Raw genomic sequence first — 25,454 nt, 5'->3', positions numbered from 1 at the left:
TACTCCTGGCTCTGCACTCAGGAATTACTCCTGGCGGTGCTCAGGGGACCATATAGGATGCTGAGAATTGAATCCGGGTTGGCCACCTGCAAGGCAAACGCCCTACCCACTGTGTGATAGCTCCAGCACCCCCACCCCCATCCCATGCTGGTCTTTTATGATGCTAAAGGTGAAAAAAAAAACAAAAAACAAAAAAAAAGTACCAAAAATATTCAGCTTCCACCCTGGTTCTGAAGATATTAAACAAACTCAGTTTCTGGTCACTGTGAAACTAAGACCAAGAAACAAATGGGTAGAATCATCTCCTCTGGCTCCCCCACTTACTGGAAGGAGAGAGCAGAGGAAAGCTTGGGTCTAGGGCAGTGAGGGCACGTGGGGGGTTTCCTGGGGGCCCACAGCTCTCAACCCCACAGACAGAGACAGGCATGGCCTTCTGGGGTTTCCCTCAGATCAGGGAACGGTCCCTGGCAGCACCCTGGAGCTAAGGCATCAAGGAGCAGAGAATCGTGACTTGCAGGAAGGCAGACGAGTTAATGCAGCCCTTTCTCTTCCAGAATGTTAGGGGGTGTGAGGGGGAAGCACCCCCTGGCTCTTAAGTGCTCTGAGCAATGCATAAGTGTCCCACCTTGGGGGTTCTTGCGGAAAAGCGAGAGGGGCCACTTCGCCGGCCATCTGTGAGTGAGTGATCGAGCTCCCGGCTGTCACCAGCTCTCAAAGCCGTGAACAAGTCTGGCGACTGCAGGACCCTGAGAGATGGGGTGAGTGACAGCCGGCATGTGCCCCTTCTTGCTGTCCCCCTTTCACATCGACTGTGAGCCAAAAGTGTCATCTTTGTACAGTGACGTACAAAATTCTTACTTCGTTGGGGGGTGGGGAGGGGGGGAGAGAGCAAAGTAGAACATTGAGCAAAGCATATTGTTAGCTGCCAAACCGTCTCCCATCCAGAACCACCTTCTGGCTTCTGCCTCTCTCGTGTTCCGACCCCTTCCTCTCTCTCTTTACATCACGGAGGATTCGCACATTAATCTAATGCAGCCCCTTCCGGTGGCCTCCAATCTTTCCATTTAAACAAGATCTAGGGCCGTATTTTGTTTGCTTTTTTTTTTCCAGCACAGACTAAAGTTTGTTCTATTTTATTGCCTGCTCTTATTTTTCCTTCTAAACATTTTAGGTTTTGCATTTCAGCTCCAAAAGTGGAAGAGATTCCAAAGACTGCCTTTTTTTTTTTAATCACATCAGCCTGTTTCCCGACTGGGGTCCCCCCCCACCAACCGCAACCCTGAAGGCAGCCCCCTCCAGGGTCTCCCTTAGCAGTCTGACATCCCTCAGCCTGATTTTTGAGCTCGTCTGACTTCCTGCACATCCAGAGTTTGGGAGGTGCCAACCAGGGAGAGGAGTGCCCAGAGAGACAGATGCAGGGGCCTGTGCTATTCTCATCCCCAACAGCCCGCGTGTTAAAATAGCTCATGAGCGTGGAGGGCCGGGGGGTGGCAGGAGGCTGCCTTGGAGAGGGGTCCCCTACTGCGAGGCACTCCCGGCAGTGGTAGGCTCCCTTCTGCACCCCCACTGCCCCGTCACTGCCTACGATGCTTGAGGGGTGGGGTATGGCCATGCAGACAGGAAGCAGGCACTCCCTGGAGAGATACGGGCTGCAGAAAGCACCCTGCTCCACTGCACTCAGGGTGCATTCTGAACAGAACAAAATGGAGCAGGCCCCAATCTGTCCTTCACTCACTGAGCACATGTTTGGGAGTGACTTGGTCGTGGCAGTTCTTGCCTAGGCTCTGAGGGTGTCTGGTGCCGGGGCTGCGGGCGAGGCCTCCTGCCAAGGGAAGGGGGCTCAGGACTTGGCGTGGGGGAGGCCCACAGACAGAAGAGCCACCCTGCTTCAGGGCATCATCCACAGGGACCACAGTGCGGTCATTACTGGGTTCACCTGGAGGAACCTTGTATCAGGGCAGTGCCCTGGCGAGAGCAGGCTGATCCCCTGGCCTCTCACCAGTCTTTTTTTTTTTTTTTTGCTTTTCGGGTCACACCCAGCAGCAATGCTCCAGGCTTACTCCTGGATTTGCACTCAGGAATTACTCCTGGAGGTGCTCGGGGGACCATATGGGATGCTGGAAATCGAATCGGGTTAGCCACGTGCCAGACAAACACCCTCCGACTGTACTATCGCTCCAGCCCCTCACCAGTCAGCCTTGAGCCTGGCCAAGGTGAAGTGCCCCTCTAGGTGGACTGGGGAAACTAACTCCCAGCCACTTCAGGTGTCCACATACCCTGTGACAATGCTGGACCATGGGTGTGTGGCAGAGCCGGGGACGGGGTGGGGGGAGGTCTGTGAGTGTGGCTCCTCTCTGTGTGGCCCAGAACCTCCTGGTTGAGGGGCGTCCTTCTGTGTTCCCAGACCCTCAGCACACCCTACCCACACCTGCAGGCAATTGCTGGGTTTCTTTCTTTTGTTTTGTTTGGGGGTCATAATGGTGATACTCGGGGCTTACTCCAAGCTATGCACTCAGGGATTACTCCTAGAGATGCATGAGGTACCATATGGGATGCTGGGGGCGGAACCTGGGTCAACCACGTGCAAGGCAGGCATCCTTACCTGCTATACTGTCGTGTGCAAGAAGGTTTCCCTACTTCCTGTACTGTCACTCGGGCCTCTGCCAGGTTACTTTCTACAGACCCCAACAGAGTGAAAACTGTTTGTTGTTTATTGGGGGTGAGGGGAAGGGCCTTCCAAGGGGGGGTGGCGGCTGTGACCCGGCAGGACTCAGAGATCTCAGGGCTGCACCCAGCAATGCCTGGGGGATGATGTGGTGCACTGGATCAAACCCAGGCTAGGCATGTGCCCTCCCTGCTGGACTATCTCCTGGCCCGTCCGTTTGCAGTCTAGCAGGGGAGGACTGGTAGAAGAAAGAGTGTAATTTCTGTCACCAGAAAACAAAGATGCAGTGCAGTATGGACAAGAGGTAGCTTCAGTGCTGAGTGTAAATGCAGGTCAGGAAAGAGTGTGTGTTGATCCTGGGTTTGTGAATACAGGAGGGCAGGGGCCAGGTGGAATGCTGGGAAGAATACACGTGTGTGCATGTGTGTGTGCGTGTGTGTGTGCACGTGCGCGTCCGTGTGCATGCACGCACATGCTGCTGAGATGCTGGTGATCACAAGAGCCTACTTTTCCTCCTTTAGCTTTCATGCCTTTTCTGACTTCTCAGTGCTCATGCATATTGTTCTCAATAATAAAAGTATCCAAGGAAATACTTTGAGAAATAGCTCCTCTGTTTTCCCTCTTAAAATAAGACTGGGAAGAATGGCACTAAAAATTGTGCTAGTAGATAGGGTGTATCATTGAATTGCTGACAATGAGTTAATATTCTTATTGCAGCCTACTTTTATGTATTCAGTCAGTTGAGCTTCATAAACTGTGTTTTTACTATTTTTTTGGGGGGGTGAGGGGGTCATACCCAGCGATGCTCAGCGGTTACTGCTGGCTCTGAACTCAGAAATTACTCTGGTGGTGTTTGGAGGACCATATGGGATGCTGGGAATTGAACCTAGGTCAGCCATGTGCAAGGCAAATGCCTATCTGTTGTACTATGACTCCCGCCCCTAAACTGTTTTTAAATTTTAAACTGTAGGTTTAAAAAAAAAAATAGTGTTTTGTTTGTTTGTTTGTTTTTCTTTTGGGGGTCACACCCAGCAATGCTCAGGGGTTACTCCTGTAACTGCACTAAGGAATTACTTTTGGCAGTGCTTGGAGGACCATATAGGATGCCAGGGAGTGAAGCCAGGTCAGCTGTGTACAAGGCAAAACACCCTTCCTACTGTCCTATCGCTCCAGCCCACTATAGTTTCTTTAATTTTGTTCTAAGATAACTTTTTTTTTTGTTATTTATCATCAGCAAATGTTTGCTTGGTATACCTATATTATACACCTATTTACCTGGGATTATATAAAAACTTTGGGGGTGAAAAGGGATGGTAAGTGAAAACAGGGGGAATAAGGCTAGGGAGAATAAATCCTAGGAAAGGAGAATAAACCTGAGGAGTAAATATAGTCGTTAAATTAAAATATTGTAAATGTATTATTTTAGGGGATTAGTGCTCTATTATACCTGAATAAGCATTAAAGAAATTGATTCTCATACTGGGATCCATGGTGGTGGGAAATGGGCACTGGTGGAAGGATGGGTGTTTGATCATTGTATAATTGAAACCCAAGCACAAAAATGTGTAAGTCTGCAACTGTACCTCATGATGTCTCACTATTAAAAAAAATTTTAATAAAAAAAATAAATAAATAAAAAAGAAAAAAAGAAATTGATTCTCTGATCATAAAAAAAATAAGAATTAGGCAGAAGAAAGCACTCAATTTTTGTAGGCAAATGTCGTTGTCTACATAAAACAACCCAGGAGATGCTACATAATTCACAGACTGTCTCAAACAAATATGAATATATAGGAATCAGTTGGGTCCAGTAGATCATTAATAACCATATAGAAACCATAATAGAAAAAAGTCACACTTATTAACAACCAAGACTCTAAGGAAACTGGAAATGAATCTAATGAAAGATAGGGAAGAGCTTTATGGAGACGATTATGAAATAGTGCTAAAGGACACAGAAGATCGGATTGAAGTGGAGAGGGGGTGTTAGTGGACAGGAAGTCCAATACTATCAAGACACTAGCTTGTGTCACAAAATACAGGTATTCATGGCAGCATCTGGCCATGACCCTGGAGTTCATATAGACTAATTCTGTAATTCAAATGGAAGAGCAGAGGTAAGAATAGTCGCAATTCCTGAGAGAAGATGGGGGTGGCTTCCCTATATTCTACCAAGACTTATTATGAGCTATAGTAATTGAGGCAGTGTAGAACTAGTACTGAAATAGACAACTGAATTACAGAACATAGTGTAAAAAAGTGCAATATGGAAACTTGGTCGGTAAAAAAGCGCCTATAGGATATGGAGACAACCAAAGTGTGTGTGTGTGTGTACACATGTAATGGAATACTTCTCAGCTATAATTAAAAAAAAATATATTAAACTGGGCCCACCTGTGATCCTCTGATCACTGCCATGGGTCACTCATAAGCACACAGCCAGGAATAGCCCCTGAACACCACCATGTGTGGCCCCAAAACTAAAATAGAAAAGAAAGATGAAATCATGCAATTTGCTGCTACATGGATCAAACCAAAAGGTACTATGCTAAGTGGGGTCAGTCAAGAGAGGGATGAATACAGAATGAATTCTCTCATCTGTGAGATAAAGAAACATAGTAAAGCAATAACAACTGGCCAAAGGCAGCAGAACTTGAGAGTTGGCCTCCCAGAACTGAGTTTTCCGGCGGGGGCAGGGAGGGAGGAGGCGGGGGGATGGGGAATGGACATTGTTGGAGGGACATTGATACTCTGGTGGTGGGTACAGACGTTGTAAAACTAACAGTATTGTACAACACATCGCAGTAAAAAGAGAGAGAGAGCAAGGAAAGCAGGGAAAGAGCAGATCAGGAGCAGAAAGAGACGGAATAAATTGTGAAGGAGCAAAAAGGTACTTGGTACAGTGCACAGATAAATCCCAGAGGGATTAAAATTTTTCTGAATGTAGAAGCCAACCCTTAAAAAATAAACAAAATTCACTAATCACCTCATGGCAGAAAAGGATTTTGTTTTGGGGATTATTTAGTTTTTTTTCTTACAAAAGCCACTAACCTTAAGGAAAACTACTATAACTATGACTACATTTAAAATTGTAATTTTTTCAGGCCAGAGCATCAACTAAATGGGCTTTATAGCAGGAGGACCAGATGTCATTCCTGGTGCTGCAGAGTCCCCTAGGTACCACCAGAGCGATAGTATAGTAGGCAGGGCACTTGCCTTACATGCAGCAGACCTGGACTTGATCCCCACCACCCAGAGGGTTCCCTAAGCCTCTCCTGGCTTGATCCCTATGCACAGAGTCAGAATTAAATCCTGAGCATTGCAGGTGTGGCCCAAAAACAAGCAAACAAAAAGCCAAGTGTAACTCAAAACTGTTGCTGGTGCTGTCCTCCTGTTGTTCATCGATTTGCTTGAGCGGGCCCAGTAACGGTCTCCATTGGAGACTTTGTTGTTACTGTGCTTGGCATATTGAATACATCATGGGTAGCTTGCCAGGCTCTGCTGTGCAGGCGAGATACTCTCGGTAGCTTGCCGAGCTCTCTGAGAGGGGCGAAGGAATCGAACTCGGGTCGGCCATGTTGGCTGCGTGCAAGGCAAATGCCCTACTGCTGTGTTATCGCTCCAAACAAAAAGCCAGGTGTAACTCAAAACACAAACAAAAATTTAACTTCCATATAAGTAAATACACTGCAAATACTGTTAAAATATGTACTAAACCAGGATAGTTCAACAGGTTGGAGCACAAGTCCCCAAGGTTGATCTTGGCACCAAGTGGTCCCCTGAGCCCTAGTAGGTACAGTCCTGAGCAGCATCGCATTGCCTGATCAAACACCGAACCCCCTGGCCGGTTAACCAAGTATCACTGGCAGTGGCCCACAGGCCACCTATGCACATTTACAAAGGATACTGAGAAAAGAGAGACGTAGCATATAGGCTGCCCGAGCCCATGCGCTGCTTACGCCCACGTGCCCGAGCACATGTGCCCACACATGTGTCGCCACATCTCCCCTCTGGAGATGTGTACTTTCATACTTTCCTATCTAATGCTGGGATGTGTGTAGGGGCTCTCTCCACCCTTAGAGAAGCCTGCGTTCTCTCTTAAGCATGTCTCTCTCTCTCTCTCTCTCTCTCTCTCTCTCTCTCTCTTCCCCTCCACACCTTCAAAAACCCTCCAAATAAAATGTTTTACTTAAAAAAGAGAGAGAGGACATAACTGCAACTCATTTGATCAACAGGGAATCAGAATCCATTAATATTAAGTCCTGTACATTCACAAGAAAAATCCCATGAGCATTTATGAATTTTACTTGCAAGTCACAGATGAGAACTAGCCCCATGCCCTCCCTCCCCCCCCCCCCCCCAAAAAAAAAACGGTACTGAAACTCTCTGGGAAAAAGGGAAGTCCATGTGCCATTTTGTTCCTCTGAGACCAGCAGACACAACCACAGTGGATTAGCTGAAGTGTTGATGAGGAAGTAGAGCCACGGGGACTCCGGCTCTGCTGCTGGGAGTGAAAATTGGTGCCATTGTGCTGGAGAGCTGTTTATCTCCGATTCAGGACCTGGCAGATGAGTTTTAGAATCTCCGAGGTGTGTGTGTGTGTGTGTGTGTGTGTGTGTGTGTGCGCACACACACAGGGGACAGTCTGAGGACTTTCAGACTTGCACAAAATGATGAACTTTTAAGTGACTAGCTTTTAAGGAATCTACTATTCATGGGAATCATGAAAGAAGATACATCTCCAAAGTATGATGTTGATAGGAGTTGCCCAAGAGTCTGGGTAGTGTGACGCTGTTCATTATCTAAGTTTTAAAACATTTTATATATGGTGGTGATGGATTTATACCCAGGAGGCCAAAGTACAGAGAATGGAGGAGATAAAGACATTAGTTTCTGAAGTACAATTAGGTCTTCGGAGATGGAGAGGAACTGAGAGTGTTGCAAACACTTTGCTTTATGTCTAAGGGTACAATTCTGGGAAGGGCGGTGCTTTAGGCCCCAACTGATGGTGCTCAGGACTTACTCCTGACTCTGAACTCAGGGATCACCCCTGGTGGTGCTCAGGGGACCATAGATGGTGCCAGAGATAGAACCGAGTTCTGAACAGTGCAAAGTAAGTGCCCTACTGGCCAAAGGGCTCAATATTAAGATCTGTTCCACCTGGGTGGTAACCACATAGGAGAGTTTGTTACGCTGTCTTCCATTTTGTCTTCTGTATATGTTAAATGCACCTGATGCTTTAAGTCATCTGAGCCAAGAAAATCTCAATCTGTTATAATGGACCCCCAAATCCAAAAATCATGTAAACGGACATAGGTCCAAGAGTGACAGATTGGTGTGTCCAGTGAAAACTCCTGGACCTCTGGGGCCACGTGTCTGGGTCTGAATCCAGCCCCCTCACCTTCGAAGTCAGTATCAGACAAAGCTGCTTACTCTGTCTGTCTTAGCTACTGAGATGTCAGATACTGCTGCTGCTGATAATGATGACGGTGATTAAACCCATTCCAGGAGCGTGGACGTGATGAGTTACTGTGTTTAGAGCACTTAGGAGAACAAGTACTACATCAGAAAACTCTATTATTATTAGGCCTAAACATGCTCTACTATTCAGACAGTCGTCATTGTCAGATGCAGTGGTGGGGGGTAGATAAGCCTTGTTTTTCAAAGCGTATAAAGTTGATGTTGTTTTTAGTGATGGCTGCTCTTGTACTGCAGTGAGACAAAAACACCTCAGATCACTCAAATTAACCTGTTGAGTTGTAGGTGATTCACACTGCACCCCCACCCCCACCCCCAAGACTTCACAAGTATCTACTTCAGTTAGTTCCAGAAAGTCAAACTGATCACTCATTCACTTTTCAGAGCTGGCTGTAAAATCAATGCAAGAAATAAAATCAGATACCACCCTGCTGAAATAGATGGGATTCTCTTTTAAAATGGAATGCTGGGTTGGAGAAATAATACAGCAGTAGGGTGCTTGCCCTGTACCCAGCTGAGCTGTGTTGGATTCCTGGCATCCCATATGGTTCCCCCTCCCCTAGCACTGCCAGGAATAATTCCTGAGTGCAGAGCCAGGGTGTAACCTCTGAGCATCACTGGGTGTGACCAAAATAAAAAACAAAAAAATTTAATTAAAAAAATTAAAATGAAATGCTATTTTCATAGTCCAGTTTTGACAGATGCACAATGTTATTCCCTCATCCAGTGATACTGGCTTTCTTTCTTTTTTTTTTTGTACTATAAAATGATGAGATTGGGAACTTAAACTGAAGACCTAGTTAATATCTCTAATGAGTGAGAAGTCACATCCCTCAGGGAGCCAGAGAGCATTTCCTGGAGTCAATGAGGAAAGGCAGAGAGAGCTGGCTTTTTCCAGAGTTGGTTAGAACTTGGACCCAACTGCAGCCCTCCTCCTTACTGCTTCCTAGAACTGAGGCATGAATTCAGTGTGCCTCAGTTTCCCTTTCAGAACAACTTGCATGAGCCAATGCACAGTGCACACAAGCTCAGGTGCATGACCTATGCTCAGTAATTCACATGACTGCTGACATGATCAGCAACTAAGTTAAAAGATTCCTCCATGTGAGGGGTGTGTGTGGGAGGGCGGGAAGTTGGTGGTTCTGAGACATAAGATAATGAGGTGGCCTTTACTGGAAACAGGGGGTGGGAGGGAGGGCGGGAGGGGGAGAGAGCAGTAAGACAGACAGACAGATCAAACACACACATCATAGAGACTGTGTCCCAGGGACTTTTGAAAGTGAAAAACCTTTATCTTTATCTTGAAGCTGATCAGATGCCTGCTTTTAAAGTGCAGTTATCCCATAGGAGGCTCTGGATCAATTTCCCTGAAAGACAGGACAGGTAGATTGCTCCATAGCTGGGAGCCTGCCTCATGAGTAAAGGGGAGAAGGCAGCTGGAATAGAGGAGGGGATCACTAAGAAAATGATGGCTGGAGGAATCGGTCAGGATGGAAGATGTGTGCAGAAAGTAGATAATGGGCCAAGCATGATGACCTCTCAGTGTCTGTATTGCAAACCATAATGCCCAAAAGCAGAGAGATATTATGGGGAATATTGTCTGCCATGGAGGCAGGGGGAGGTTGGGAAAGGGGGGGTATACCGGGGATATTGGTGGTAGGGAATGTGCACTGGTGGAGGGATGGGTGTTTGATCATTGTTTGATTGTAACCCAAACATGAAATCTTGTAACTATCTCACAGTGACTCAATAAAATTTAATAATAATAATAATAATATAAAAAGAATAAATAAATGTTTTTTAAAATTTCCCTGTAAGAAGCTTCCTGTTCTGATGGTCCTCAATTCTGTATGTCCCTGCTCTGTAAGCCCTTGTACTCTAAAGTCCTATATAAGTAGGAAATTTCATCATGCCTACCCGGCAGCCCCCACAAAACCCAATCAGCACCCCATTTCTAGCCACTAGAAGAATGAGTCTTCGAGGGCCGTGCAGACACCAAGCACGAAGCTAAACTTGGTGCTTTCCCTTCTCGGTGAGCCAAAGGTAAGATTTTAGTGGCAACCAGCCTAGCCAGAGAGGCGAGCTAACGTGATCCCCTTCTCTGCATTTTGTTATCTCTGACAATTCAGTCCTTCCCTCTTCTCGCTCATACCTCTGCCCCCAGGCCTGCATCTCCATTATAAAAATCATGTTTCCAAGATGGGAGAAGAGAGGAGGCTTGTGGAGGGGAGAAGAACCCTTATGAGCACGTGTGTGGCTCGACTAAAGGGTTCCCAGCTGGCTGTGAGGACAGACACTTGATCAGCCAAATGGACATTTGCCTGTTGATTTCTCAGACTTTATCAATTTGGCTCATTTTTTAAAGGGAAGATGGGGCCTTTCAACATCCCTATCCAGAAAGATTTAGAGAGGAAAACAGGGACCACAAGGTACGGCACACTGGGCTTGAGGTGCCTCTGCGCAGGCCCCAGTGACCCTCTGCCCAGGCGCCCCCAGGTCCTGGGAGTGAGGAAGGGGGGCTGGCAGACGACGGACTGTAGTCATCATCCCCTCCCCCCGCCCCCACCATCCACCTCCCAGGTGTCCGTCTAGCCCCATCCTGATTATCCCCCATCTGAGTGACTCCAAGGGAGCAGAGGTACCTGGCACCCTCCTCCCTGTCTCCCCGCCTCTGCCAGCACCTTACTGTTGCCTCTAATGTCCAGTCCTGTGCTCTTCTGACCCCCCACAGAATATGAGCTCTGATCTGAATCTCAGGCTCCCCAACACAGTGCCGGGAACTGTCTTGCTAATGGCCGTGGCTTCCTACACACCTTGGGGGAGTCTCTCAAGGCCAGCACAAGAGCTTGAAATCCATATTTCACATCTCCCTATTTGCAGCTTCAAAATGTTCCGGGCCCCAGCTCGCCTCAGCTCCTATTAGATCATGAGTCAGACCTGGGAACTGGGTTAGGGAGAAGCTCTTCCGTGTGAAGGGGTTGGTCGTGCCCCCTCCCCCTGCTGTGCTGGCAGAAGAGCTGGGTGTCCCCAGGGTCCAGAATGGGGCCTTGCCGGAGTCTTCTGACATCACTTTGGTCCCTTTAGTGAGGGTCAGTTTAGCGAGAGAGAAAGAAATAATGTAATCAGGGAGCTTGTTTCACGAAGCATGCATAAACAATATGCTGAAATAAATCAAAACTGCTCAAAGGGCACAAACAAAGGCAGGCCCTCCCCGGGTGGGGCAGGGGGCCTCTCTCCCCCACATCCCCATACACCAGCTGTCCCCTGGGTAGCCTTGTACTCACTCTCAGCAAAGCTCCGTCTCTGGAACAAACAAGAAACGGGTTGGAGTCATTTTGCACTCTTTCTACTGGTGTCCTGGGGCCCACCCTGGGTAACCAAATGCCTCTTCTTTCTTACTGCAACCGGTGGAGTTTTGGGAATCTCAGGTCTTCTTAACAGTAGGATTTGTCCCTCGAGCACATGGCTCTTGGAGAGGGGGGAGACCTCAAGAATGTTCTGGATTAAACTACTGTCAGAAGAGCCCATTTCCTGACTCTCCCAGGTTATCTGAGTTTCAGAGATGCCTGTTAAAAGTATCCCTAAGAGGGGCTGGAGCTATCGCACAGTGGGTAGGGTGTTTGTCTTGCATGCGGCTGACCCGGGTTCGATTCCCAGCATCCCATATGGTCCCCCGAACACCGCCAGGAGTAACTCCTGAGTGCAGAGCCAGTAGTAACCCTGTGCATCACCAGGTGTGACAGAAAGCAAAAAGAATAAATTAATTTTTTTTTAAAGTATCACAATAAAATTTTTTTTTAAAAAGTATCCTTGAGTATCCCTTTCCTGAGCCTCAAAACTGCAGTCTCCTTTGAGTATGGAAGGGATTAGACTAACACAAGACATTCTTCATGGGCTTGTGAGCTTTGATTATTTCTCTGTGGGTAGACGTGAGAGAGGGGAATCCAGGTTTTAGTTTGTTCTTAACTCAAAGGTCCCCCCGTCTCTTGATGATTTCGCTTCATTGCATTGTACTCCAGTGCCATGTTTTATTTTATTTTTGTTTTCTTCCTCACAATATTCCAGAGGGATTATAGAGCATGGTTTTATACAAAAGAAAGGAGACATTTGCTAGTCTTCCTCCCCTGGAGAGAGGACAACTCAGTCTTACTGGAAACTGTAGCTGCATTAGCTTTGCATTTCAAAGCACCAGGTACAGATCTTTATGGTTTTGCTCTCATGGGAACAAAAGGAGAGTCCATATCTTCTCTAGAAGGTATTTGACCATTGTCCTGTAGAGACCTGCATACACACCTTCCCAGTACCGGCAGCCTTTGCTCATTGCTCACCCAGAGACCAGACCATAAAACAGGAAAGGGTCAGGCATGTGTCTCTGACCCCACAGACTTCTGGACCCCGCAGCAGTGCCACCTGGAGCATGAGGGACAAGGCAGGCCCAGTTAGCTTCCCTGGGCGTGTCACAGGTGGGCAGGCAGTCAGTTGCTTGGGAAACCTCAAGTTCCGAGCTCGTGGTAGACCTGCTCCGTCTCAAGGAGGCCCACCTGCAGATTCCTCCTGCAGCTGAGTGTGATCAGGTGTCAGAAACTCAAACTACCCTGAACTGCCCTTTCCCGTGTCTCTTGGGGGCTGGAGGGTGGGGGCAGGGTGACTGGACTCCCCGCTGTAGCCAATGGTGCTGACAAGCATGTTGTTTTTCTCTTGGTATCACCTCCAACTCCCAACTTTTCTATTCTCCACTCAAAGCTGACTTCCACGCCTCCATCTCTGTTTACAGAAGTGATCTGAGTGCGCTGGGTACTGCAGACCATTTCCAATTTGATCATATCAAGACAGCTCTACAGATTCACAAACTATCTCTCAATTTCTCACTAGAGGGAGGCTTAAGAAGTGAAGGATCGGGACTGGAATGATAGCACAGCGGGTAGGGTGCTTGCCTTGCATGCAGCCGACCCGGGTTTGATTCCCAGCATCCCATATGGTCTCCCGAGCACCGCCAGGAGTCATTCCTGAGTGCATGAGCCAGAAATAACCCCTGTACATCACCAGGTGTGACCCAAAAAGCAAAAAAAAAAAAAAATAGTGAAGGATCAGGGCCCAGAGCCATAGTACAGTGGGTAGGGCATTTGCCTTGCACACGGCCAAACTAGGTTCAATCCCTGACATCCCATATGGTCCCCCAGCACTGTCAGGAGTGATTCCTGAGTGCAGAGCCACGAGTAACCCCTGAGCATCGCTGGGTGTGACCCAAAAACCAAAAAAAAAAAATGAAGTGAAGGGACTTGAGAGAATGGGAAAAGAGTTTTTCCACGCCCCGGCCCCTCTTGACATCCTGGGCTGTCGCTCAGTACTCGTCTCTGAGCCACAGTCGCCAACTCCGAGCCTGCCCTTCTTCACAACCACCGTTAACTTCATTTTTTAGATACTATATTTATTGCCTGGTTCTTCCTTACCACGCTGAAACTCATCTGCTGCCTGCCTGCCTACGCATCCAGCTTGGTAACTCTTCCTGCTGTTTGTCACTCTCAGCCTGGCATTTCACCATCTGGGAGCACTTTGTGTTTTCTGGGAAGGTGGAAACGTCACTGGTACTGCGGCTGAACGTCATCCACGCAGTGCAGTGACCTTTGCTTTCTCTTGAGACTAGCTCACGGCCAGTGTTGCTCCCAGTTGTCGTGCTCCCAGTAGAGCCCTGGGATCCTGTTCTTCCCTCATGAGTGTGCTCTGGGAACCTGGCCTCAGAGCAGTGACTTCAAAGTCCCTTCACTGGAGCGGCTTCATCTATTCCATTTCAGGAAGCTCCAGCTTGTTTGCTTTTTCTACAGGATGAGTCTTGCAGCTTCTTTCAGATTATCTCATTGTGCGAGTCACAGTGCCTAGTCTATTAACACAACAGATCATGTAGTTATAAACTGTAAGTATACAATCTCTGAACTATTGAAACTATAAATTAATCTGTAAAATCACTGCACAATCCCCATATTTGCCCATTCTCAGGTTCTGAGGTTCTATAGCACTGCATTATTATGTGTGGCTGTTTTTTCATGTTATAGTGAAGATAGCACAGCGGGTAGGGCGTTTGCCTTACAAGCGGCCAACATGGCCGACCCGAGTTCGATTCCTCCGCCCCTCTCGGAGAGCCCGGCAAGCTACCGAGAGTATTCGATATGCCAGACACAGTAACAACAAAGTCTCCAATGGAGACGTTACTGGGCCCGCTCGAGCAAATCGACGATCAACGGGAGGGCCTTTACCTTTACCTTTATAGTGAAGAGACTCATCCTGAGCCAAAACAGTCTTCCTAACACTGTAACAGGAACAAGAGGATAGTTTTTCCCAAGACATATCCCAGATCCCCAGTGTGCCCCACAAACACATCACCCGGGGTTAGGTCCCTTTCTCCAAACATCCCTAGTCCCTCTCTGACCATGGCTCCAAAGCCCCAGCTCTACCTGTCAGCCTGCAAGTGTGCCAACCCTGGTGGTCATCCAAGGCCCTCTACTGAGACTGAAGCTCCCGGTTTCCAAATCTCCCAATGAGGACTGCTCGCCCCTGCCACTCTTCCTCAGTGCGCACCCCTCGACTAAGCCCCGCACGAGTGCGCCACCACCTGGCCTCCCAGCTCCCGGGGAGTTGTCAAAGTTGACCAGTGTCTTGATTTCCTCTAAGGTTCTGCTAACATTTCCCACAGTGCATGCCACAGGAACAGAGAGGAGAGTGGGGAGAGGGAAAGGAAGAGAGAGGGAGGAGAGAGAGAGGAGAGAGAGGGAGAGCTTCCTTGGTCTCATTGTGAGACTGAACATACCGTTACCAAAAGTACATTCAATGCACCTAACCGGCCGAACACTGACACTCGCACACAGTTGGGACAGCTCTCCCAGAGAACCTGTTTCACAGGGAGACGTTGACTATAAAACAGACTACTGAAAGTGAAAAGCAGAATGGTGGTGTGGGTTCTCACTGTGGCAGGGGAAGGGCAGGGTGCCAGGTAATCTAGTTCATCTAACTGGTCCTTTTCAGCCTTAACACTGAAAAGGCAGCCAGTCAAAATCGGTAGCTAAATGGCTGGGGTGGAAAATAGTAAGATACAAGTGGGAAAAAGGATCAGGTCACTTCCTCTTTGACCCCTCGCCAGCTCCTGGGCAGAGGGCAGGCAAAGGTTCCTGCCCACACACCCATGGCTGGAGATCCTAGGAGCCCAAAGAGCTGCTGGGCTAGAGACCCTGAGAAGCAGACCGTGGGGCCCCAGGGACACACAAGGAGACAGGCCTAGACTTCAAGGGATGTGAAGAACCAGTTAGAGACCAAGTATGGCAAACACAGGAACTAGCAAGGAGCAGCATGAAAGTAGGACTTAAAAACATTGGGGAATACTCTCGTTTCTCTTCAAATAGCATAAATCTTTCACCTTTTACTAAAGATTTTTGTGGAGAAGAATAATTCTGGTATGACTGAAACCTAGTTATGAATAACTTTGTAACTGTATATCTCACAGTTACTCAATTTTTAAAAAATGGAAAAAATAAACTAAAATATTATTTTTTTAATTTTAAAAATAAAAGTAAAAGATAATATCTGTAGCACTGTAGCACTGTCCTCCCATTGTTCATCGATTTGCTTGAGTGGGCCCAGTAATGTCTCCATTGTAAGACTTGTTGTTACTGTATTTGCCATATTGAATACATCACGGGTAGCTTGCCAGGCTTTGCCGTGCGGGCAAGATACTCTCCATAGCTTGCCGGGCTCTCCGAGAGGGGCAGAGGAATCGAACCCGAGGCAAACACCCTACCACTGTGCTATCGCTCATCAGGGATCCAAAAATACCTTAAAGCTATTTTAAACACCCATAACCTCATAAGCATTTGGAGTTTTATATGTTATAATACCACAGCCACCACCAAAGTGTCCCCACAGTCCCTAGGTCCCTTCTCATCTGCCCAGACCTCACCCCTGCCCTTGGGAACCTCGGTTTTGTTATCAGAGTTTAAGAGTTTCTTTTCATTTCTGTGGCTTTATTTTTTATATCCCACATATGAGTGAGATTATCTGGTATTTGTCTTTCTCCTCTAATTTTACTTAGCATGACACCTCTAGTTCTATCCATGCTGTAGCAGAAGGCAAGATCTTTTTTCATCTTTTCTTATAGTTGAATAGTATTCTTATGAATGTATATATATGTATGTGTATATATATATATACTGGGAGATATATATACTATATGTACCAAATTTTTAATCCATTCATCTGTTGTTGGGAAGTTGGGCTATTTCCAGATCTTGGCTATTGCAAATAGTGCTACAATGAACATAAGTGTGCCTATATCTTTTTCAAGTTAAGTGTTTTTCTGTTCTTGGGATAGATACCAAGAATTAGAGTTACTGCATCATATGGTAGTTATATTTTCAATTATTTTTAGAAGTCTCCAGACTGTTTTCCATAGAGACTGAACCGGTTTAGTCCTACCACCAGTGAATGAGGATTCCTTTTTTTGCCACATCTCCACCAGCACCGGTTGTTTGTGATCTTTTTGATATATGCTATTTTCACTGCTGTGAAGTTATATCTCATTGTTGTTTTGATTTGCATTTTATTGATAGTCAGTGGACACTTTTTCATATGCCTATTGGCTGTATACATATCTTCTTTGGGAAAGTGTCTATTCAGTTCTTCCCATTTTTAAATGTGGTTGTTTGTTTTGCTGTTGAGTTTGGGAAGTGCTTTGTATTATTTCAGGTAATAACCCTTTGTCATATGTATAGTGTGCAAACATTTTGTTTCTTTGGGGGTCACATCTGGCGGTGCTCAGGACTTACATCTGGCAGTGCTCAGAGTCATACCTGGTGGGTCTAGTGGACCATCTGGGATGCTAGGAATTGAACCCAGATGGGCTATATGCAAGGTAAGCATCCTGCCCCCTATACTATCACTACAGCCCCTTTTCTCTTATTTTAACCATAGTTTCTCACACAGCACAGAACTTTTTAGCTTGAGGATGTTTCATTTGTCTATTTTTGCTCCTGCTGTCATTACCAATGGGTTGAATCACTGAAGACACCTCTGAAGTCATTATCATAAAGAATTCTGCCTATGCTTTCCTCAGTTTATTTTATGGATCTAAAGAACATTTTAGCGAAATTTAATCTGTTCTGAATTAACTATTGTGTATGAGGTAAGGTTTTAATTTTGTGACTAGCCAGTTTTTTCAACTGGCTAAAGAGGTTTTTATTAAAGAGGTTTTTCTTCGCTTTATATTTCTTGCTCAGCTGTTGTAAATCAACTGTCCATATTACCAAGGCTTTATTTTTGGACTGTTGATTTTATTCCATTGGTCTGTGAATCTGCTCTTATTCCATACCACACTATTTTGATTGTTGTAGCTTTAAAGGATAGTTTAAACACAAACCATTTAATGCCTCCCAACATCTTTTTTTTCCCTCGGGATTGCTTTTCATAAAATTTGCATACAAATTTTAGTAATATTTGTTCTAAGTCTTTGAAGAATTCCAGTGGAATTTGAATGGTTTTTTGAACAGGACAGCTGTTTTGACAAATTAATTCTTTCATTACATGAAATATTTTTCTATTTCCTGATATCTTTTCTATTTCTCGAATTTACTTAAATGAAAGTTACTTAAATGGAAATCTTTAAGATGCTTGAAGAAAATTGAGCACCCCACAGTGCAGGCCAGTTAGGTACACAACTCAGACCTGGAGGTGATGGGGGACCTCAGGATTATACTCAGTGGTGCTCTGTGTGTGTGTGTGTGTGTGTGTGTGTGTGTGTGTGTGTGTGTGAAGGGGTTTTGCGGGAGGAGGGTCGGGGGCAGTTCCAGGGATTGAACACAGAGCCTCCTACATATTAAACATGCTATCTACCTATTCCCAGAAGAACTTTGAAGAACTAGAGATTTATGGTCACTGGAATCCCCCTTTTTTTGCTTTTTGGGTCATACCCGGCGATGCACAGGAGTTACTTCTTGCTCTTTACTCAGGAATTGACTCCTGGCGGTGCTCGGCAGACCATATGGGATGCTGGGAATCGAACCCAAGTCAGCCGCGTGCAGGGCAAACCCCTAACCGCTGTGCTATCGCTCCAGCCCCTGGAATCCCCTTTTAAACTTCAATGTGCATGTATCCTTTGTTTATAATTATGATGATTGACCGAACATTTCAACCATCAAAACACATTGATGTCCTCTGGGTGACAGAAAGAAATCACTTCAGGGAGAAACATGGACATCTTGGGGAACCACTGTCCCATTTTCAATTAATGTGGGGGCATCTCCAGCAGTGCTGGGAGACACCAGGGCTATACCACATGGTATAGGAAGACCCTGTGGTTCTGGGAACCAAATCTGGGCCCCTATGTATGCCAGACATATCTCCTCAGCCCCAACACTTTCAAATTTTAAAGAAGGGCTTATTTCTGTTGTTTCGAAGTGGATAACGTAGATGCTACATCACTCTCATCACTGTATGTTATATTGTACTAAGTTTTTAAAATTCCAATGTTATTAAATTCTTATAAATTCTTATTTTGGGGGGTAGTCATTTGGCCACACCTGTCAGTGCTCAGGGGCTCATATGTGGTGCTAGCAATCAAACCCAGCACCGGGTGACTCTAACATTATCTATCCAACCTCTTTATATCGTTCCTAACTTTATTATTATTTTTTAAATTTTATTTGCTTTTTTTGGTCACATCCAGGAATGCTTAGGGGTTACTCCTAGCTCTGCACTCAGGAATTACTCCTGGAAGTGCTTGGGGGATCATATGGGATGCAAGGGATAGATCCCGGGTTGGCAGTGTGCAAGGTAAATGCCCTACCCACTGTACTATCTATCCGGCCCCTCGTTCTTAGCTTTAAACGTCAATATATACAGCATTTAGAAGTTCTATCTTTAGAGAGTAGAACTATTTAGACTTCAGGTGAAAAATAATGTCAGCTTAAAAACTAGGCAAGGAAGCATGCCAATTTTCAGAATTCCTACAGAAACAGATCAGGAGCAGGTGTCAGGGGTGCTGGGCGTGAAAAGAGCAGGAAAGCCTGGGTGAGGGCATCGAGGGTTCCCCATGAAGGACCTGGCACGAAGCCCGCCCTCCTCCCCATTCAGCCTGCGCCAACGGGTGCTGGCATGGCCCCACGTGTGCACTGTTGCTTCTATGTAAGCTTCTATGTAAATGCACACTTGCTGTTTCCAGAGCAGGAAATTCTTCAACCATGGGCGCTTTACAGAAGCTGGGTCTCCCAAGGAAGGACACATCCAGCCAGGTTCCATGGCACCCATTGGAACAGGCACTGAGGAGGCAGAAGGCGGGCGTTCATTTCAGTGACAGGCCTGTTAGGTACTGGAGTATCTTTATCCAAATGTCTCCTGAGATGGAGACTTCACATTGCACGGCCCCATCTTCTGGATATCTGTGATGCTCACAAAGGTTTACTTAGGCAGATGCAGTGGCTGTTGGAGATGACCAGATTGAGTGGGAACATTATTCCTCTCAAAGACTGCAAGAACACAAATCAGCAAGTTAAGCTATTGTGCCAGTAGAGAAGACTTCAGAAGAGTTTATTTCCTCAGCACTGCCTGCAGGAAGGATATAGTATCTTCTCTTGGTTGTGAACTTGTTTGCAGTGTCCTTGCTCTCAGGAGGGAACTGCCTGGGGTTGGGGAGGTCCCTAGCGCCCACTCCATTACTTCGGCACCCACTGCAGTGACACCCCTGAAGAGCACAAGCCTGAGGGGCCCTCAGCTGGAAGAGGCCCAACTGCAGACGTTTCTGGACCTAGGGCTGAGGGAGTGAGTCCTGGCCAGCCCACGTTGCTGTGTGTGTGCAAAGCAGAGGCGGGCTCGGAATATCTTGTTGGGTTTCTGTAAGACCAGACCTTCAGAGAGTTCAGCACTATGTTCTGAGGGATGAGTCCAGGGAGGAAATGCGGGTGGGGTCCAAGAGGAGGTGCTGATAGAGGTCAGCAGGAGCTAGCCATGCATGGCCGTCTCTCTGTCCATTATGCCTTACAGATCTACCACTTCGTATGGCTGCAGAGCAGTTTGGGGTCAAAGGGGCTGCTTAGTTCTCCAAGGGGTGGGGGGATGACGTTTGCTCTCTATTTTGCTGTCTTACTCATCTGTAACAGACTTCGAGTATTTGACTTGGCAGCTGCCATTTCATCCCTGTGCCCGGCTCTGCGTTCTATCTTGGTACTGAGACTCCCTGGGAAGGTGAGAGGGACAGACAGACAGACAGCATGCCCAAGAAAAGGGTGCTGGGGGACCCTTTGCTCATCACCGTTAGTGACTTCATAGAGTTTCCCATGCCATCTCAAACACCACTGACTGTAAAACGGTTTCCCATATCTGCCAAATGAAATTGTGAATGATTGCTTTCTTAGTACTGAGAATTTATTCGATATGCCAAACACAGTAACAAAAAAGTCTCCAATGGAGACGTTACTGGGCCCGCTCGAGCAAATCGACGATCAACGGGAGAGCCTTTACTTGGGCTGGAGCGATAGCACAGCGGTAGGGCGTTCGCCTTACAAGCGGCCAACATGGCCGACCCGAGTTCGATTCCTCCGCCCCTCTCGGAGAGCCCGGCAAGCTACCGAGAGTATTCGATATGCCAAACACAGTAACAACAAAGTCTCCAATGGAGACGTTACTGGGCCCGCTCGAGCAAATCGATGATCAACGGGAGGGCCTTTACCTTTACCTTTACCAAAAGGTCAATTTTGGATGTACTTAAGACATGGGGTCACCGTCTTAAAAAAAAAAAAAAGGAAGACGGTGATCTCAATATCTCATGGTGATTCAACTAAAAAATTAAAATTAAAAATTAAAAATAAATACAAAAAATTTAAAAAGGGAAGACAATAGGGATAAATCGCTTGGGGTGTTCACACTCAAGGTACTGCTCATCTGTCCAGTTTTTTTTTTTGCTTTTTGGGGTCACACCCAGCAATGCTCAGGGGTTACTCCTGGCTCTGCACTCAGGAATTACCACTGCAGTGCTTGGGGGACCACATGGGATGCCGGGGATTGAACCTGGGTCGGCCATGTGCAAAGCAAACGCCCTACCCGCTGTGCTATCACTCCAGCTCATTTGTCCCTTCTTTGATCTGGGAGTGCTGGGTCCCTTTCTCTGGGATACACAGCAGGATGGGGCAGCACGTCCTACAGGAGCTCTCCTGATCACCTGTCCTGACCTCTGCTTCTGTCACTGATGTGCACACAGAGAACATCAGCCATGGGACAGTTGCCATGTGGAAACAGAGACTTTCAGCCACATCCCAGTTTTCAAAGATCACCATGGCCCACTGGCCCTATCTATTCCAGGCAAAGGGTGCTGGCGCTGGGCTATATGCTTGTCCCAATAGTTTCTAGACCAACGGATATTGTGGGAAGTTCTCTCAAAGCGAACTATGAGAAAGGCCTCCTGCATACATACAGGAAAGGACCTATCATGCCTGGACCCAAGGCATCGGCTTTCCGAAAGTGTCCCTTAGATGGTTCGGAAGGTAAAGAAGCATGGCCAGTGCACAGGACTAAGGGGTTTGGGGGTGGGAGGGATGGGGCTCACTTACGCATTACAAAATGACTTCAGAGTATAAATGTGGGATTTTTTTCTCTTAATGTTTGATGGGCTGGAAAGATAACTCAAAGGACTGTGCATGTGGAGATACGAATGGTCCCTTGAGCACCACTGGGTATGGCCTGGAGGCCCCTGGCACTGATGGGCCTAAGCAGAAGCACAATTGGAGGCTTAATTACCATAAAAAACCCACACAGACGGCAGGTGGTGGGGGCGGGTAGGAGTGTTGTCATCCCTGAGCCCTGCTTGGGAGCCACGACCTCCACTCCCAGCCAACCAACCACCAACCAGCGAAAACAACTTCAGGTTTGTGTGTATCAGCTCTAGCAGCATTATAAACGGGGTCCCCTACTCCTGTAACTCCTCGCTCTTTCCTCCCCGCAGGTCCTGATGCATTCAGCTCCAAGAGCCTCGCCCTCCAGGCCCAGAAGAAGATTCTCAGCAAGATTGCCAGCAAGACCGTGGCCAACATGCTGATCGACGACACAAGCAGCGAGATCTTCGATGAGCTCTACAAGGTCACCCAGGAGCACACGCACAGCAAGAAGGAAGCCCACAAGATCATGAAGGACTTGATCAAGGTGGCGGTCAAGATCGGGGTCCTCTACCGCCACAACCAGTTCAGCCCTGAGGAGGTGGCCATCGTGGAGAAGTTCCGGAAGAAGCTGAACCAGACGGCCATGACCATGGTCAGCTTCTACGAGGTGGAGTACACCTTCGACAGGAACGTGCTCTCGCAGCTGCTGCACGAGTGTCAGGACCTGGTGCATGAACTGGTGCGGCGCCACCTCACACCCCGCACCCACGGGCGCATCAACCATGTCTTCGACCACTTTGCCGATGTGGGCTTCCTGTCCACCCTCTACAGTCTGGAGGGAGACTGCAGGCCGAGCCTCAAGAGGATTTGTGAGGGAATCAATAAACTGCTCGATGAGAAAATCCTCTGAATGCCTTCCCTCGCCCGCTGCCCCCCCCCCACCAGCCCCCCACTCCCCTCTGTGTTCCAGTTGCAGTGCTCCTGCAAGGTCTGGGTGAGACTAGCGAGGAGGAGGAGGAGGAGGAAGAGGAAGAGGAGGAGGAGGAAGCTTGTGGCAGGGACCTTGTGTTCTGTCCTATTCGTCCCTCTGATGTTGCCGTCTGTTGGGTCCAGGAGTGCTCATCTCCTGAGCTCGCTGACAATCTCCTGTGTCTGCGCATCGCAGAATGTTCGATCTGTCCGGGCCAGAAGTCTGCCCTGTCATGCTCACATCCTTGTGCTGGAGTCAGAGGACACAGAGGAGGTCTGTGACTTCGGGGTCAGCGGAGACAGACAGTGGCGGCCACAGGGCTTCCCATTTTCTCTTCCCAGGGCGAGAGGTCAGCCTGGCTCAGAGAGGAAAATAACTTTCTCAAGGGCTGGGCTTACCTTCTGTGTCTGGACGTGCTGTTCCCAACTAATAAGGAATCCAAAGGTGTGAGAGTATAGCTGCTGCACCCTGGAAAAACATGCACTTCCTGGGCCATGGTGGTTTTTGGTTTTTGTTTTTTTTTTTTTCAGGACTCTGATGTGCAGTTCCTGCAGAGGGGAGCTTTCAGGGATGGCAGGGTGAGGGTACAGAGACAGGATGACCCCCAAGAGCAGGCATGGAGAAGCACCTTCTAAGGGTCCCAAGCCCAGAAACATAGGGAGGGTGACTCTGGCACGCGTGGGGAGAGTCAGCAGAATGGGCCCTGATCTGTCTTTCTTGGCCTTTCATTGTGTGCTGTTTTCTCTGGTTCGTTAAATAAACCGAAATGACCCTTCAGATGAGAGGTTTGAGTGTTGTGATTCAAAAACCAAAACTCTGGGGCCAGAGATGTGGCTCACACAGATTGCTTCATGCCGAGGTTCGAGGTTCACTCCATAGCCCTAAAAATCAAAAACAGAACAAAAAAGGAAAGCCTCATAGTTCCTGGTGACCAGTCGATGCATAAATTGATAAAATTACTAGTAGTGGGGCTGGAGCGATAGCACAGTGGGTAGGGTGTTTGCCTTGCACCTGGCCGACCCCGGTTTGATTCCCAGCATCCCATATGATCCCCTGAGCATCGCCAGGAGTAATTCTGAGTGCATGAGCCAGGACTAACCCCTGTGCAACACTGGGTGTGACCCAAAAAGAAAAAAAAATTACTGGTAGTTAGAATCAGTATTTAAGGACAAGGGTTTCGATTCAGAGAGCTGGTCCAAAGAGCTGAAGTGCATGCTTCGCACGCAGGCACCCTATCTGGACCCCCGGCACCATCTGGACCCCATCGAACCCACTGTCAGGCTCTCCCAGCCGCATGCCCAATGCATCTTTCCCGATGCATCATCGTCTTTACAGGCATTGGGCCATGTACTTATGCCCCTATGAGGTGGTCAGGAAGTGACCACATTTGGAGATCTTCTCCTCCTACACGGCTGCCTCCTGTCAGATGACAGTGAGAAAATACCACGTGAACGCAGCCCCCAGCTCTCCCCTCCCTGAGGGGCCCTGCACAGGAGCACTGGGGATGGCCGGAGGGAGCTGGGAGCAACACACCATTGAACACTGCAGGGAATGCCAGGACACACTACCAGAGATGTTCTTTAGCTATCAGAACTCAAAATTCATTCACCTAACTTGACTCCAAACTAAAGCACTCCCTTATCTCAACAATAACATGGGTCTGTTTTAAAGACAGAGGAGAAGGCAGGACAGAAAATGAACTCATTCACCCATGTGACTCCAGGGCTAACCACCCCCTCTAAATTCTCTGGAGGACCTTTCTCCCCACCCATTCCTGTATGGTGACAAGCATCCTTCTCCCGTGGGAAATGCAAGGCGTGCTGGGTCCTGTAGTTTGCTAATGTATGTATGGGCTCTCTCTAGCCCCCACCCCCCCATTGCACTTGAATAGGGATTCTGTATATTAACGCTGAAAGCAAGGAGGATGCCCACTGGGGAGTCAGGGACAGTTGTTAGTCCCCTGGTCTCCGTGTCTCACAAACATGGCCTAGCCCTTCCTCACAGATCCAGCAGCCAAACAATGAATGATATTTGTTCGTTTGACCTGGAAGGGCAGCACTGGCAAAGCAGTAAGCTGAATTTTCATGTCGACTTCTTAAAATCAGCCTTGGGATGCATGTCTGATTAAACAATGACTGCTTCAAAGGATTGTTCTAGAAATAGGATCTATTTTTTTCTTTGGAGGAGCCATTTCCAGTGGTACTAGGACCTGGTGGTACTTAGGAGCCAGCAGGGCTAGTACAGGGGGAGTTCAAGGGGTCATGCCATGCCAGAAATTGAATCCTGGGCCTTGCACATGCATGAAGAGTATTCTATCACTGAGCCACACTCCCGGTCCTTAGATACAGGTGCTTTTCTCATTAGGTAAGTAAGCCTTTCCAGACACCTATACTCAAAAATGAATGTGGGGGTGTGTGGGGAGGGGTGCTGGAGAGACAGTACAGTGGTTCCGGTGCTTTGCCTTGCAAGCCCAGGTTCAATCCCACAAGCCCCACTTGGAGTGATCCCTGAGCACAGAGCCAGAAGTAAGCCTTGAGCACTATTGGGTGTGGCCCAAAATGGAAAAAAAAAATGAATGAGTGAAACTCCTCCGTCCATCTGCCACACCACAGGGAAACAGGGATCTGGCCAAAGAGGGCTAAGGCACTCTCCATTCTACAAGTGCCATATGGCACCAGACAGGGCAGCAGAGGAAAGATGAATAGATTATGACCGT

General features: G+C 47.5%; 1 protein-coding gene and 1 pseudogene across 1 annotated transcript in view; both read left to right on the top strand.

Moving 5' to 3' along the window:
- Nucleotides 1–22,701, top strand: part of TNFAIP8L3 (TNF alpha induced protein 8 like 3) — a 38,179-nt gene extending 15,478 nt beyond the window's left edge. The window contains exon 2 of the mRNA XM_056135416.1: nt 22,116–22,701. Coding sequence (XP_055991391.1) covers nt 22,116–22,678 — 563 coding nt within the window. The 3' untranslated portion in view covers nt 22,679–22,701. The remainder of the gene's footprint in view (nt 1–22,115) is intronic.
- Nucleotides 15,513–15,638, top strand: LOC130043120 (uncharacterized; annotated as a pseudogene).
- Nucleotides 22,702–25,454: the final 2,753 nt, after the last annotated feature.

This window comes from Sorex fumeus, unplaced genomic scaffold (assembly GCF_029834395.1).
Source record: "Sorex fumeus unplaced genomic scaffold, SorFum_2.1 ptg000111l, whole genome shotgun sequence".
Classification (NCBI taxonomy): Eukaryota; Metazoa; Chordata; class Mammalia; order Eulipotyphla; family Soricidae; genus Sorex; species Sorex fumeus.
This window is presented reverse-complemented; position numbering and strand designations above follow the sequence as displayed.